An 11126-nucleotide genomic window follows, 5' to 3' on the forward strand; every position below is an offset into this window, starting at 1 on the left:
TGGATACACGTGGTGTGTGTGTGTGTAAGTGTGTGTGTGTTTGTGTGAGCCACAGTCAGCGGGCTGAACGCAGAGGAGACACTTCTGACTGCTGTCCTGAAGCGGGCTCCGGCTATTTCCTGCTTCACAGATACCCCGACACACAGGTGAGGAACCACACAGCATGCTGGGAGTTCATTTCAACATAGTTACGTTCTAATGTTACTTAAAAATATAAAGAAATCTTCACAAAGTCATGGTTGTCATGCTAAAAAGCACAGCACGTGCATCTTACTGGCGCCGCACTAGAAAACACATCGAAGTTAGTTTGAGTGAATGTTGACCCTTTTTTTTGGAGATACTCGAATAGATTGTTCAGGATTTAGACGGCACCATCCATCCTGCTAAACTGCAGACATGATGCAATGCTTCTATTAACTCAGTAGACATCTACAGAAGTCAAATGAGTTGTATGTGATGCTCTAATTCCAGTTAAGTAACATTGCAGCTATTGTGATGAGAAAATAAAGTGTTCGAAGTCCACGAATGTCAACACAGATCCTCTAGGGGGTTGTTGGACTCCTGCTCCCTGACATGTGAGTCTCATGAGCGGCTTCAATCACAGCCAGCGGTCTGACTAATTGCTGAGCGAGTGTCCTCACTGAAGCAACACTCCACTCTTTTGTACCGCGTCTGCTAGTGAAACCATGTGACTACAACAATCCTCAAGTCACTGAGATTAGATGATCCCCAAAACAGTCTGATCGTGCAGATTTGATCCCGCTGATGAGCCGGAATAGATGTGTAATGTGTGTCACGGTTCCTGTTGGGTTGCATTGATTGTGTGACGCTCGGAGATAAGAACCCTTTCAGTTGGAAACCCTGGATTATTGCATCACACCTTTTTTGGCTGCAAAAATCCTCAGGAAATAAGAGAAAAGGTCACGTATATGTGCAAATAATAAAAAATACCTACTCAACACAACATTGGTAAATGAGACGGATACATATAAATATATATCTCTCTCTTGCCTAGTGACCGTGCCGTTTAATTGTTGACTTGTGTTTTTGTTCTAGCTGACCGGCTCCGTGTTAATGTGGCATTACACGATAACGTAAGGCCCCGGGCCCCGGAGAAGGTCACCGCTTCGGGAGCTCCTTTTTTGTTATAGGTCAAGCTTTGCATGCAATTAACTGTGCATTTTTTAAGGAGCGCTTAAAAGGGCGGACGGGACGCGCCGGCTGCTCTGCAGAAGAGCTGTGGAGGTGTGAATGCTTGTTTTCGGTGTAATATTAAATGCTCGTGCGGGGGCGGGGTCTCTCTCCTTTTTTCTCGGCGCCCAGGAGCCATGGCAGAGACGGTGCTGGTGGTCGGCAGCGGCGGGCGGGAGCACGCGCTGGCATGGAAGCTCGCCCAGTCGCCGCTGGTTCAGAAAGTCCTGGTGGCGCCCGGGAACGCCGGCACGGCCAGCTGTGGGAAGATCCGCAACTCTGGTAAGACCACCAGAGACGCATGTCAAACACATCAGGGCTGAAAACACATTGAAGCTCATTGCATTTGTGTTTTATTAAATGCACAATAAACATTGACTCATTCATTTTCATCACTGCTTTATCTTAATATTCTCTCCATTAATCAATAAACTTTGGGGTCTGTAACATGTCAGAGTTCAAGTAAACATGTTAAAATAAGACAACTGTTTAAAACCCTGAGACACTTAGTTAATTACCTTTAAAAAAATAAATGTAAATATGATAATTTTAGTGAGTTTCATGGCTTACTTTGGGGCATTTATTTGTATTCACGTCATTATTTTAAACTCAAGAATAATACAAAGTTCTTCCTCACGCCTCAGGTTCCCCCAATAAAGAATCCAAGTGATTTTATATTCATATCAGCCATAACTACTGCCTCTCTCTCCTCCTTTCTCTCTCTCTCTCCCTCCAGAGGTATCAGTGAGTAACCACGCCATTCTGGCTCAGTTCTGCAAGGACCACAACGTGGGTCTGGTCGTGGTCGGGCCCGAGGTGCCGCTGGCGGCCGGTAAGTGAGCTCCGTCCCCCGTCCCCGTAGCGTCTTCATCCCCCTGACCGTTGCCGTCTCCTCCAGGTATGGCCGACGACCTGACGGCGGCGGGGGTGCCCTGTTTCGGCCCGTCGGCCAAAGCCGCCCAGCTGGAAGCCAGCAAAAGCTTTTCCAAGGCCTTCATGGAGCGCCACGGCATCCCCACGGCCCGATACGGCTCCTTCACCGACGCCCAGCAGGCCTGCAGCTACATCCGCACGTCAGTACAGCGGACCATTTGATTCTTAAAGAAAAGCATAGAGGGACAGTGAAGTCATGGGTATAGTTAATGCATACATTAGCAGAGGAAATAAATGGCTAAATGCATAGTTTTCAACTTTTTTTTTTCAGAGCCATTAAGCACACATTTGCACCCTAATAGAAAATGACTTCTTTTCTCAGGGTTTTCTTTCTCAGATGGTTTCATGACTTAATGATCTAAGATGTGACGACTCCAAATAAGAGTTTCAGCTTCTACAGATGGGGAAAATGTTTTTTATTAAGGCATCCGCTCCACTCTTGGAAAGTCATTTCTTTGTTCGTGTAAACCGTCCTGGACAGAACAGCAGTTGCCATCTTCCACCAGCCTCCATCCATTAAACGATATCGCGCACTGCGAATGTTAAATGATCCAAACACACACATCAGAGATGCAGCATCTGATCCAGATGTGTTTTTGCTGCTGTGAAAATATAATTCTGCACATTACTGAGTTTTAATTCATTGTTTTCTTTGGGGTGGTCCGCAGGGCCGACTTCCCGGCGCTGGTGGTGAAGGCCAGCGGGCTGGCGGCAGGGAAGGGAGTCATCGTGGCTGGAGACCAGGACGAGGCCTGTCGGGCCGTGATGGACATCATGAAGGTAGAGAACCGTCGTCTGTGCGGTCGTCGGTTCTACTCCAAAGGACTGTCGTGAAGCTGACCACAGATCAGCCCCACTGGGAACCGAATGTGCCAGTATGCTTCATTCAAACCAGCCTGTGGATTCAAACCACCTTCTTCTGTTGGCCGGGGTTTCCACGTAATCGTAAACGCGCTGCGAATATTATTTCGAGCTTCATGTGTTTCTTTGTGCATTGCAGGATCGAGCCTTCGGATCAGCAGGGGAGACGGTGGTGGTTGAGGAGCTGCTGGAGGGAGAGGAAGTGTCTGTGAGTGGAGCCCTCATGTTTAGAATTAGAGGGAGAGTTGACGGGACGTTAACCCCCTATCCCCTCCTCCTTCCTCCTCCTGTTGTCTGTAGTGTCTGTGCTTCACTGACGGCTCCTCGGTGTCTGCGATGCCTCCGGCTCAGGATCACAAGAGGCTGCAGGACGGCGACTTGGGGCCGAACACCGGCGGCATGGGGGCTTACTGCCCCACCCCTCAGGTACACGCTCCCTCGTCCGTCTCCTCTACTCTCTATTTAATTTGTTTAGCCGTCTTTAATGTCCCGGTCCTGTGCAGGTGAGCCAGGAGCTGCTGCAGCAGATCAAGGAGACGGTCCTTCAGAGGACCGTGGACGGGATGAGGGCGGAGGGAGCTCCTTATATGGGCAAGTGCTCTGGTTCTGTCTGTCTGCGGTCCAGAGAGCTCCCCTGCAGCCGTTCTCACGTTTGTATTTGATCTCCAGGTGTGCTGTACGCCGGGCTGATGTTGACCAAGCAGGGGCTGAAGGTGCTCGAGTTCAACTGTCGCTTCGGGGACCCCGAGTGTCAGGTGGGTTTCCTGGACCTCGTCCCGCCGCTGGATCTCCTCTTTAAAACAAACAAACAGACATCACATGTGTACGGTCTGTCCTTCAGGTGCTGCTGCCCCTCCTGCAGAGCGACCTGTACGAGGTGATCCTGAACACCGTCAGCGGGAAGCTGGCCTCCAGCGCCCCCGTGTGGCGCCAGGACGCCTCTGCAGTCACCGTGGTGATGGCCAGCGCCGGCTACCCCGGCTCCTACAAGAAAGGAGTGGAGATCACAGGTACGCGGGACGCTGCAGCAGTTTGACTAAAGCTCCAATTACACAATATCTGTGTCAGTGGCTCTTTCTTCTCATAAATGTGAATTTTTTGCATGTCAGGAATAAAGTAGGAGCAGAAATGGAGTCTATAAATACCAACGTACACGAGTGTGTGGGAGATAAATGGCCAATATGTTTACCATTTGCTATATTTAGGTAATTTTTGTCCAATCAACAGTCATTCATTCAGTTTATTATCATAGAAAACAAAGATAAGCAGCAAATCTTCACTTTTGAGAAGTATTAAAATCGTACACACAATGTTATATTCTGTGTTGTTTTTTTTTCCGAGCTGTGGATTCGACCCGACTAACGGCCGTGTTCCCCCTCAGGCTTGTCCCAGGTCGAGGACTCGGGGGTGCAGGTTTTCCACGCCGGCACGGCCCTGAAGGAGGGCGCCGTGGTCTCCAGCGGCGGGCGGGTCTTGACCGTCACGGCGGTCAGGCCGTCCCTGGAGGCGGCGCTGCAGGCGGCCAATCTGGGCGCGGCCGCCGTGGGCTTCCCGGGCGCCGTGTACCGCCGCGACATCGGCCACCGGGCCATCGCCCACCTGAGCCAACACAGGTGTGTGTGTGACACCTGAGCGCCGAAGCACGGAAACATTACAACTCTTATGCTTTTCTACTGTATATCATGGAGAACGTCATGCATAATAAACATGGATTTGTCTGAACTTGTGTCGTGGTATTTCTTTAAATTACCACAACCAGAAATCCTCTACATTTGAACACACTCAGCCTCTTTAGGACCTTTCTGCAGCTTTAGATGTGTTCACTGGGTGGTCTTTCTGTGTCTCTGGCAGAGGTCTGACCTATAAGGACAGCGGAGTGGACATCGCTGCTGGAAACAAGCTGGTGGACATGATCAAGCCTCTGGCTAAGGCAACGTCCCGCGCCGGTAACTTCACTCTCCCAAATCTGTCATTTTATGTGTAGCTGAGATCGAATTAGAAGGAATGGAAGCAGTGAACATGACTGTAGGTGGTGTTGTTGTTCTCAGGGTGTAACGTGGAGCTGGGAGGTTTCGCCGGGCTGTTTGACCTGAAGGCCGCAGGCTTCGTGGACCCGATCCTGGTTTCTGGGACCGACGGCGTGGGGACCAAGCTCAAGGTGGGACTCGGGTTCCTTCGTCCCGTTTTGTAGGAGGAGAATACGGACGCGTTGCCAGCTGGTGTCTGCCCAGAAGAGTCCCTGCTTATCATCACCGTGCAAATATGAGGCACCCGTTATCATTTTAAAGTCCGGGAACAAATAAGGATCAAAAGGAAAGTACAAAAAAAAAACTCACTCGCTCCAATTTTAGCGTCGGTAGATGCCAGATCAGCCAAGAAATAACCTTTCAAAATTGGATCCCGATTTGGCTCCAACGTAATGGAGCAGCAGGGGAGATTCTGTTCATTTGTAGACGGATTCAAAAAGCTTCTTAAAACCCCTGAACAGAAACACAAATTTAATTAATTTAAACTTTGAAAGATCGCGGATTCTTTCACGAACTCTTGGAAGCAGGTTCAGCTCGGTTTTTTTGTGAGTTTGGAGTTGTTTTTTAACATTTTGCACTTAAGTTTTAGTCCGTCGCGTTGCCTAAACTTCACACAAATCCCCCACTAGCATGAAACGCTTCTCTGTTGCAGTTCAACTTTTTTTTTTTTTGCTCTCCGCAGATCGCCCAGGCGTGCGGCCGGCACGGCGGCCTGGGTCAGGACCTGGTGGCCATGTGTGTGAACGACGTGCTGGCTCAGGGCGCCGAGCCGCTCTTCTTCCTCGACTACTTCTCCTGCGGCCGCCTGGACGTGGACGTGGCGGCGGCGGTGGTCGGCGGCATCGCGAAAGCCTGCGAGATGGCCGGCTGCGCTCTGCTGGGTGAGTCAGGAGACGGAGACGATGATGATGATGATGATGATGATGAGGAAGTGGAGATCCGCCACTACTTGAGGTGGAGCTGAGTGTCTTTCTCCTCTTCCAAGGTGGTGAGACGGCAGAAATGCCGGGCGTCTACGCTCCGGGAGAGTACGACCTGGCCGGGTTCTGCGTCGGGGCGGCGGAGCGCGGCGCTCTGCTGCCCCGACTGGCGGACATCGCCGAGGGGGACCTGCTGATCGGACTGGCCTCCTCCGGGGTCCACAGCAACGGCTTCAGCCTGGTCCGCAAAGTCCTGGAGAGAGCCAACCTGGGCTTCAGCGCCCCGGCTCCTTTTGGCCGGTCGGGACAGACCGTCGGTAAGTCACCCGGGTGGACCCGTCTAGACTGTCTCGTCTGTACTCGACATTCCCGAACGATGGCAGTTTCATTGACGTGATCTTGCCCTGACCGTATCTCTGCTCCCAGGCGAGGTTCTGCTGACTCCCACGAAGATCTACAGCCGTCTGCTGCTGCCGATCCTTCGCAGCGGCGCCGTCAAAGCCTACGCTCACATCACAGGCGGCGGCCTCCTGGAGAACATCCCGCGGGTGCTGCCCCAGGGGCTGGCGGTCGACTTAGGTGAGGCGACAGCGTGCCGACAAACGAAGCGCACGAAGTGTTGACTTGCTTATTGATGTTTCTACTGTGGTGTTGCCGGCGTGACTCAGACGCCTCCCGGTGGAGCATCCCTCCGGTGTTCTCCTGGCTGCACGAGGCGGGCGCCCTGAGCGAGGAGGAGATGGCCCGCACCTTCAACTGTGGCCTCGGCGCCGTGCTGGTGGTCGCCCCGCCGGACGCTCAGAGCGTCCTACGCCAGCTTCAAGCCCACGAAGAGGCCTGGATCGTGGGTTCTCTGGCCCACAAGCACCAGGGTGAGACGCACCGATACTTGAGATCATGTGTTTTTATTTATTAAAACCGGAAAGGCAAACTGTTTCGTTGTAGTTGTTAGAATGGAAATAACATTGTTATGTTTATTTCTGCAGGGGCAGAACCCGTGGTGGTCCGCAACCTGAAACCCAGCCTGAATGCAGGCGACGCCCCCAGTGGAGAGTTGGGCAACAGCGGTTGCCGTCGCGACAGCAACGCGCCACTCAAGAGGACCAAGGTGGCGGTGCTCATCTCTGGCACAGGTGTGTGTTTATTTGATGTTCTCAAAATAAGAATTGCATTGACTTGGAGAGGTCAACGTGTATTTGTTTGTCCCAGGCACCAACCTACAGGCTCTGATCGAGCAGGCCAAGCGTCCATCCAGCGCTGCAGAGATCGTGGTGGTCATCTCCAACCGGCCTGGAGTTCAGGGTCTGAAGAGGGCGTCGCTGGCCGGCATCCAGACACGGGTGAAAATATGAATAACTGAGATAATTTGTGCAACACCACTGTGACCAAGTGCTTCACACGAATAAGAAACCTGCACCAGGAGACAAAGCATGACGACTTCTGCATCTAAATGATGTTCATGTCGCAGGTGGTGGACCACAAACTGTACGGGAGCCGAGCGGAGTTCGACGGCACGATCGACCGCGTGCTGGAGGAGTTTGGGGTGGAGCTGGTGTGTCTGGCCGGATTCATGAGGATCCTCACGGGGACCTTCGTCAAGAAATGGAACGGTGGGGAAAAATAACATGATGGTGAAATGAAAGTCTTATACATTGGGAGTTTGTTTGCTATTTTATTTGTATCTTGCAGGAAAGCTGCTGAACGTCCATCCATCCCTGCTGCCCTCCTTCAAGGGGGTGAACGCCCAGAAGCAGGCTCTGCAGGCCGGGGTGCGGGTGTCTGGCTGCACGGTCCACTTTGTAGCAGTAAGTGAGACAAACAAAGAGCCTTATACCTGAGGGTTTTTTACTTGTATCACCGCTCACCGTGTTGTCGGTCTGCGTTCAGGAGGAGGTGGATGCAGGAGCCATCGTCGTGCAGGAGGCCGTGTCCGTGCTGGGCAGCGACACGGAGGACAGTCTGTCCGACCGGATCCGGGAAGCCGAGCACCGAGCGTTCCCCGCCGCTCTGGAGCTGGTGGCCAGCGGCGCCGTCCGGCTCAAGGAGGACGGCCACGTCACGTGGAAGTCCACTTCCCAGAGTTAAAACCCCCATGTTCAGCTCTACATCAACAGTTTGCTTCCTAAACTTCTCAAAGAATATTGGTCCAGATATAACACCCTGTTGACCATGTTGAGTTAGCTAGGTTTCTTCATGGGATGCTTAAAGCTTGCAAGCATGCGGAGAAAATATTCAAACTTTGTGTGAAGAAGCATCATACTTGAGACTTACATTCCAATGTTACCTTTGAAAAAAAAAAATATTTGCTGCACTGGAATGAACCTCTAAATTAGAAGGAAATGAGTAAATGGTGGTCCTGCTGTCCAGATAGAATAGGTTAGTAGAGTTATGTAATTCTGAATGTCTGTGTAGCTGAAATGTCATTAAACCTGTCTCAGTGAATACAAGGCGACAGTTTGTGTTCATTTTTTTAAATTTATTTTCTTACTAATTTGCCAATAGAAGAGAGGCACTTTAGTCCATTCACCAATTCCTTGCAAAAGAAGTTTTTGTCTTCAGAGTTCTTGTTCGGTGAATCTTAGTCTTCCTCTGCATCCCAAATGGCAACAACATGACGTCATGAAAACCTCTCTCCTTAAGGTCCTGTAATGTTTTTCATGGGATGTGGAAGTGACCGTTAGCTCCTGTGGAAGCGCAGGACGGACAGCCTCTCGTTTCCAGCTCTGGTCGACATGTGCGTCTCTCCCTTTAAGCCACATTTCTCCAGTAAACGGATGATCTCCTCTGTTGAGAGAAAGGAAAAAGAAGTCACAGAGCGGTCCGGTATGTTTCCTGCACTGTGCAGCTCCTACTTGGACTCACCCGGCTCATTCTCTGCGATGGTAACGAGGTAGAATAACCCGTGACTGGAGAGCAGCTGTCCCACCGCGGGCAGGAGCCGGTCGGTCACCTCTCGGCCTCGCTTCCCGCCGGCCCAAGCGGCCTCGATACCGGTGCTGCCGACCTGGAGGAAAGAAGAGCACACGGTGACCGACCGCTCCTCGTCCAACTGGAGACGACCGGCTGCACGGCGCCCAACTACCTCCTCCGAGGGCGTGACCACGTAGGGAGGGTTGAAGAGGAGGACGTCCACCTCTCCAGCTAAGCGCGGCAGAAGACCCTGTGCCTGGAGGGAGAAATACAAAAAAATAGCCTTTTAGAATTTAAACACTCGCACTTAAAAGCACGTGACGCCCTTAAACGTGTCTCACCAGGGACGTGATGACGGGCTGCAGTGACGCCTTGTTGCAGGACGCTGTGGTTGCTGTGCAACGCGCCGCTGCAGGATTCACGTCCGTGCAGCTGCAAGAGAAAACGCACGTTGTGTAAAGATTGCCCCGTGCATTCATTTATCTCCAACGCCCCCATGCTAGCATGACTTTTTCCGACATTTTAAAATATCACTTATGTATATAATTCAATATAAATCTCTATATTCTACATTTTATATATAACAATAATCTGATACAATTTCTCCTTTGGGCTTTTTCTTCTTCTCTCTCTCACGTTCTCGTAACTAACAGTAAGTTAAATCTGTGGCTCAGCGGTGAGCAGGGTCGTCCTTCAATCAGGATCAGCGGTTCAATCCCCGGCTCAGCTAGACCATGTCGATGTGTCCTTGGGCAAAACACTAAACCCCAAATTGCCCCTGTAGCTGTGGCTACGGTCTATGAATGCGAGCTACTGCTGGTGTGCAGGTGGAACCTTAGCCCCTCCCACCAGTGGATGACTGTACTGTGAAATGTTTTAGTGAGTAACTAACAACATACTACTTAACTTTCTCCTCTACCTCCTGGCTACATCGCTCAGAAACAACCTCCACAGCAGAACACTAGAGACTTCAACGAGTGGGATTCGAACCCACGGGTACAGACCGAGGTTACAGGAGAGTTACCAGCTGCACTCATCACTGCACTTCCATTCCCTTTCACACTTGAAGCGTTTCTCTTTGCATATTTCACCTTGTCATTACATGTCAGACCTCTTATTTTTAATACACACTATACTATGAATGGTACTTTTTTCAACATGTTAGAGCATGACTTTTTTTGACATACTATATTTTGAAATTCTTCGACATGCTATAGAATGACTTTTTTATACACAATATATAACAATTTCTCTCTCCGGCCGCTCTAGTCTTTCCACAAGATTTGTAATATTTTTGTTACAATGGTTTTCTTTTGACTTACTAGGAATTAATCGTAGTTCTTTCAATATGTTATAGTATGATTTTTTTTTACATACTATATTTAGAATGTTTTGGGCATGCTATAGCATGACTTTTTTCTCTTTTTAAAATATCACTCATATATATGTATATATAAAGACAACAATATATAACAATGTCTTTGCGTATGTCTTTCTGTGTGTGTCTTTGTCCGTTTGTCTGTCTGTGTGTGTCTGTCTGTCTTTCTGTGTGTGTTTTTCTTTCCGTGTGTGTGTGTGTTTTTCTTTCCGTGTGTGTGTGTGTGTGTTTCTTTCAGTGTGTGTGTGCGTGTGTGCGTGCGCGCGTGCGAGCGAGCGATGGAACTCACAGATATAGAGCGGAAGGTCCGACCACCGATGCCAGAAAAGCGGACACCACTCCCGAGCCGCTGCCCACCTCCAGACACACACGTGGGCTACAGAACGTCCACAGGTCAAACATTCAGCCAAATATGATCAATACATTAAAAATACAAAATGTATATGAGGGGTTTGGGACGCGTATGACCTCATCTGCTGCAGCAGCTCTGCGTCCTTCTCTAGTGCGTCGATCAGGAGGAAGGAGTCCTCCGCCGGCTCGTAAACGTCGCGGAAGTCTCCTCGTCCCGCGTGGGAGTAAACGGGCGTGGGGTAACGTGACGACATGCTCACGTGACAGTCCACGTTAACAGCCACGCGACCACTTGGTGAGCGTCGCCACTAATTTGTTCACGAAAAAGCCGAGGAGCTCGCAGAAATGTGTTGGCGAGCACGTTCACATTCCACTTCCTTGTTTACGCCCTGCGTCACAGTGACGTAAGGCGGCCTCTCAACCAATCACAAAAGACTGCTTGAGAATTGCACTGTTCAATTCTACCACGAGGTGGCGACATATCTCACTACTATCACGAGGAAAAAGTCACTTTTAATTCAGGGTTTTTTTTAATTAAAAAGCTTTATTAATTTA

The 11126-nt window shown here is 50.3% G+C and overlaps 2 protein-coding genes across 3 annotated transcripts; one reads left to right on the forward strand and one right to left on the reverse strand.

Annotated features, from left to right (window-relative positions):
- The first annotated feature begins 53 nt into the window (after positions 1 to 53).
- gart (phosphoribosylglycinamide formyltransferase) lies at positions 54 to 8377 on the forward strand. Of its 2 annotated transcripts, none has more exons than XM_079236569.1 (22): positions 54 to 146; positions 1324 to 1473; positions 1928 to 2023; positions 2090 to 2264; positions 2793 to 2904; positions 3125 to 3193; positions 3286 to 3411; positions 3489 to 3576; positions 3655 to 3740; positions 3827 to 3995; positions 4367 to 4598; positions 4837 to 4931; positions 5034 to 5143; positions 5695 to 5893; positions 5998 to 6249; positions 6359 to 6511; positions 6601 to 6804; positions 6925 to 7065; positions 7142 to 7272; positions 7401 to 7542; positions 7622 to 7737; positions 7820 to 8377. In XM_079236569.1, exons 2-22 carry the CDS (start codon positions 1329 to 1331, stop codon positions 8015 to 8017), a joined length of 3039 nt encoding a protein of 1012 aa, XP_079092695.1. In that variant the 5' UTR covers positions 54 to 146; positions 1324 to 1328; the 3' UTR covers positions 8018 to 8377. The 2 variants fall into 2 exon arrangements, with proteins under 2 accessions (XP_079092695.1, XP_079092694.1); XM_079236568.1 differs by having other exon boundaries at positions 6919 to 7065; positions 7820 to 8376.
- Positions 8378 to 8434: 57 nt separating this feature from the next.
- On the reverse strand, positions 8435 to 10932 carry hemk2 (HemK methyltransferase 2, ETF1 glutamine and histone H4 lysine). The gene is made up of 6 exons (XM_079236570.1): positions 10689 to 10932; positions 10510 to 10596; positions 9184 to 9274; positions 9015 to 9098; positions 8795 to 8936; positions 8435 to 8716 (listed from the first exon to the last, which is right to left on the reverse strand). Exons 1-6 carry the CDS (start codon positions 10823 to 10825, stop codon positions 8610 to 8612), a joined length of 648 nt encoding a protein of 215 aa, XP_079092696.1. The 5' UTR covers positions 10826 to 10932; the 3' UTR covers positions 8435 to 8609.
- Positions 10933 to 11126: the final 194 nt, after the last annotated feature.

The sequence above is a fragment of the Taurulus bubalis genome (assembly GCF_910589615.1).
Source record: "Taurulus bubalis genome assembly, chromosome: 21".
Classification (NCBI taxonomy): Eukaryota; Metazoa; Chordata; class Actinopteri; order Perciformes; family Cottidae; genus Taurulus; species Taurulus bubalis.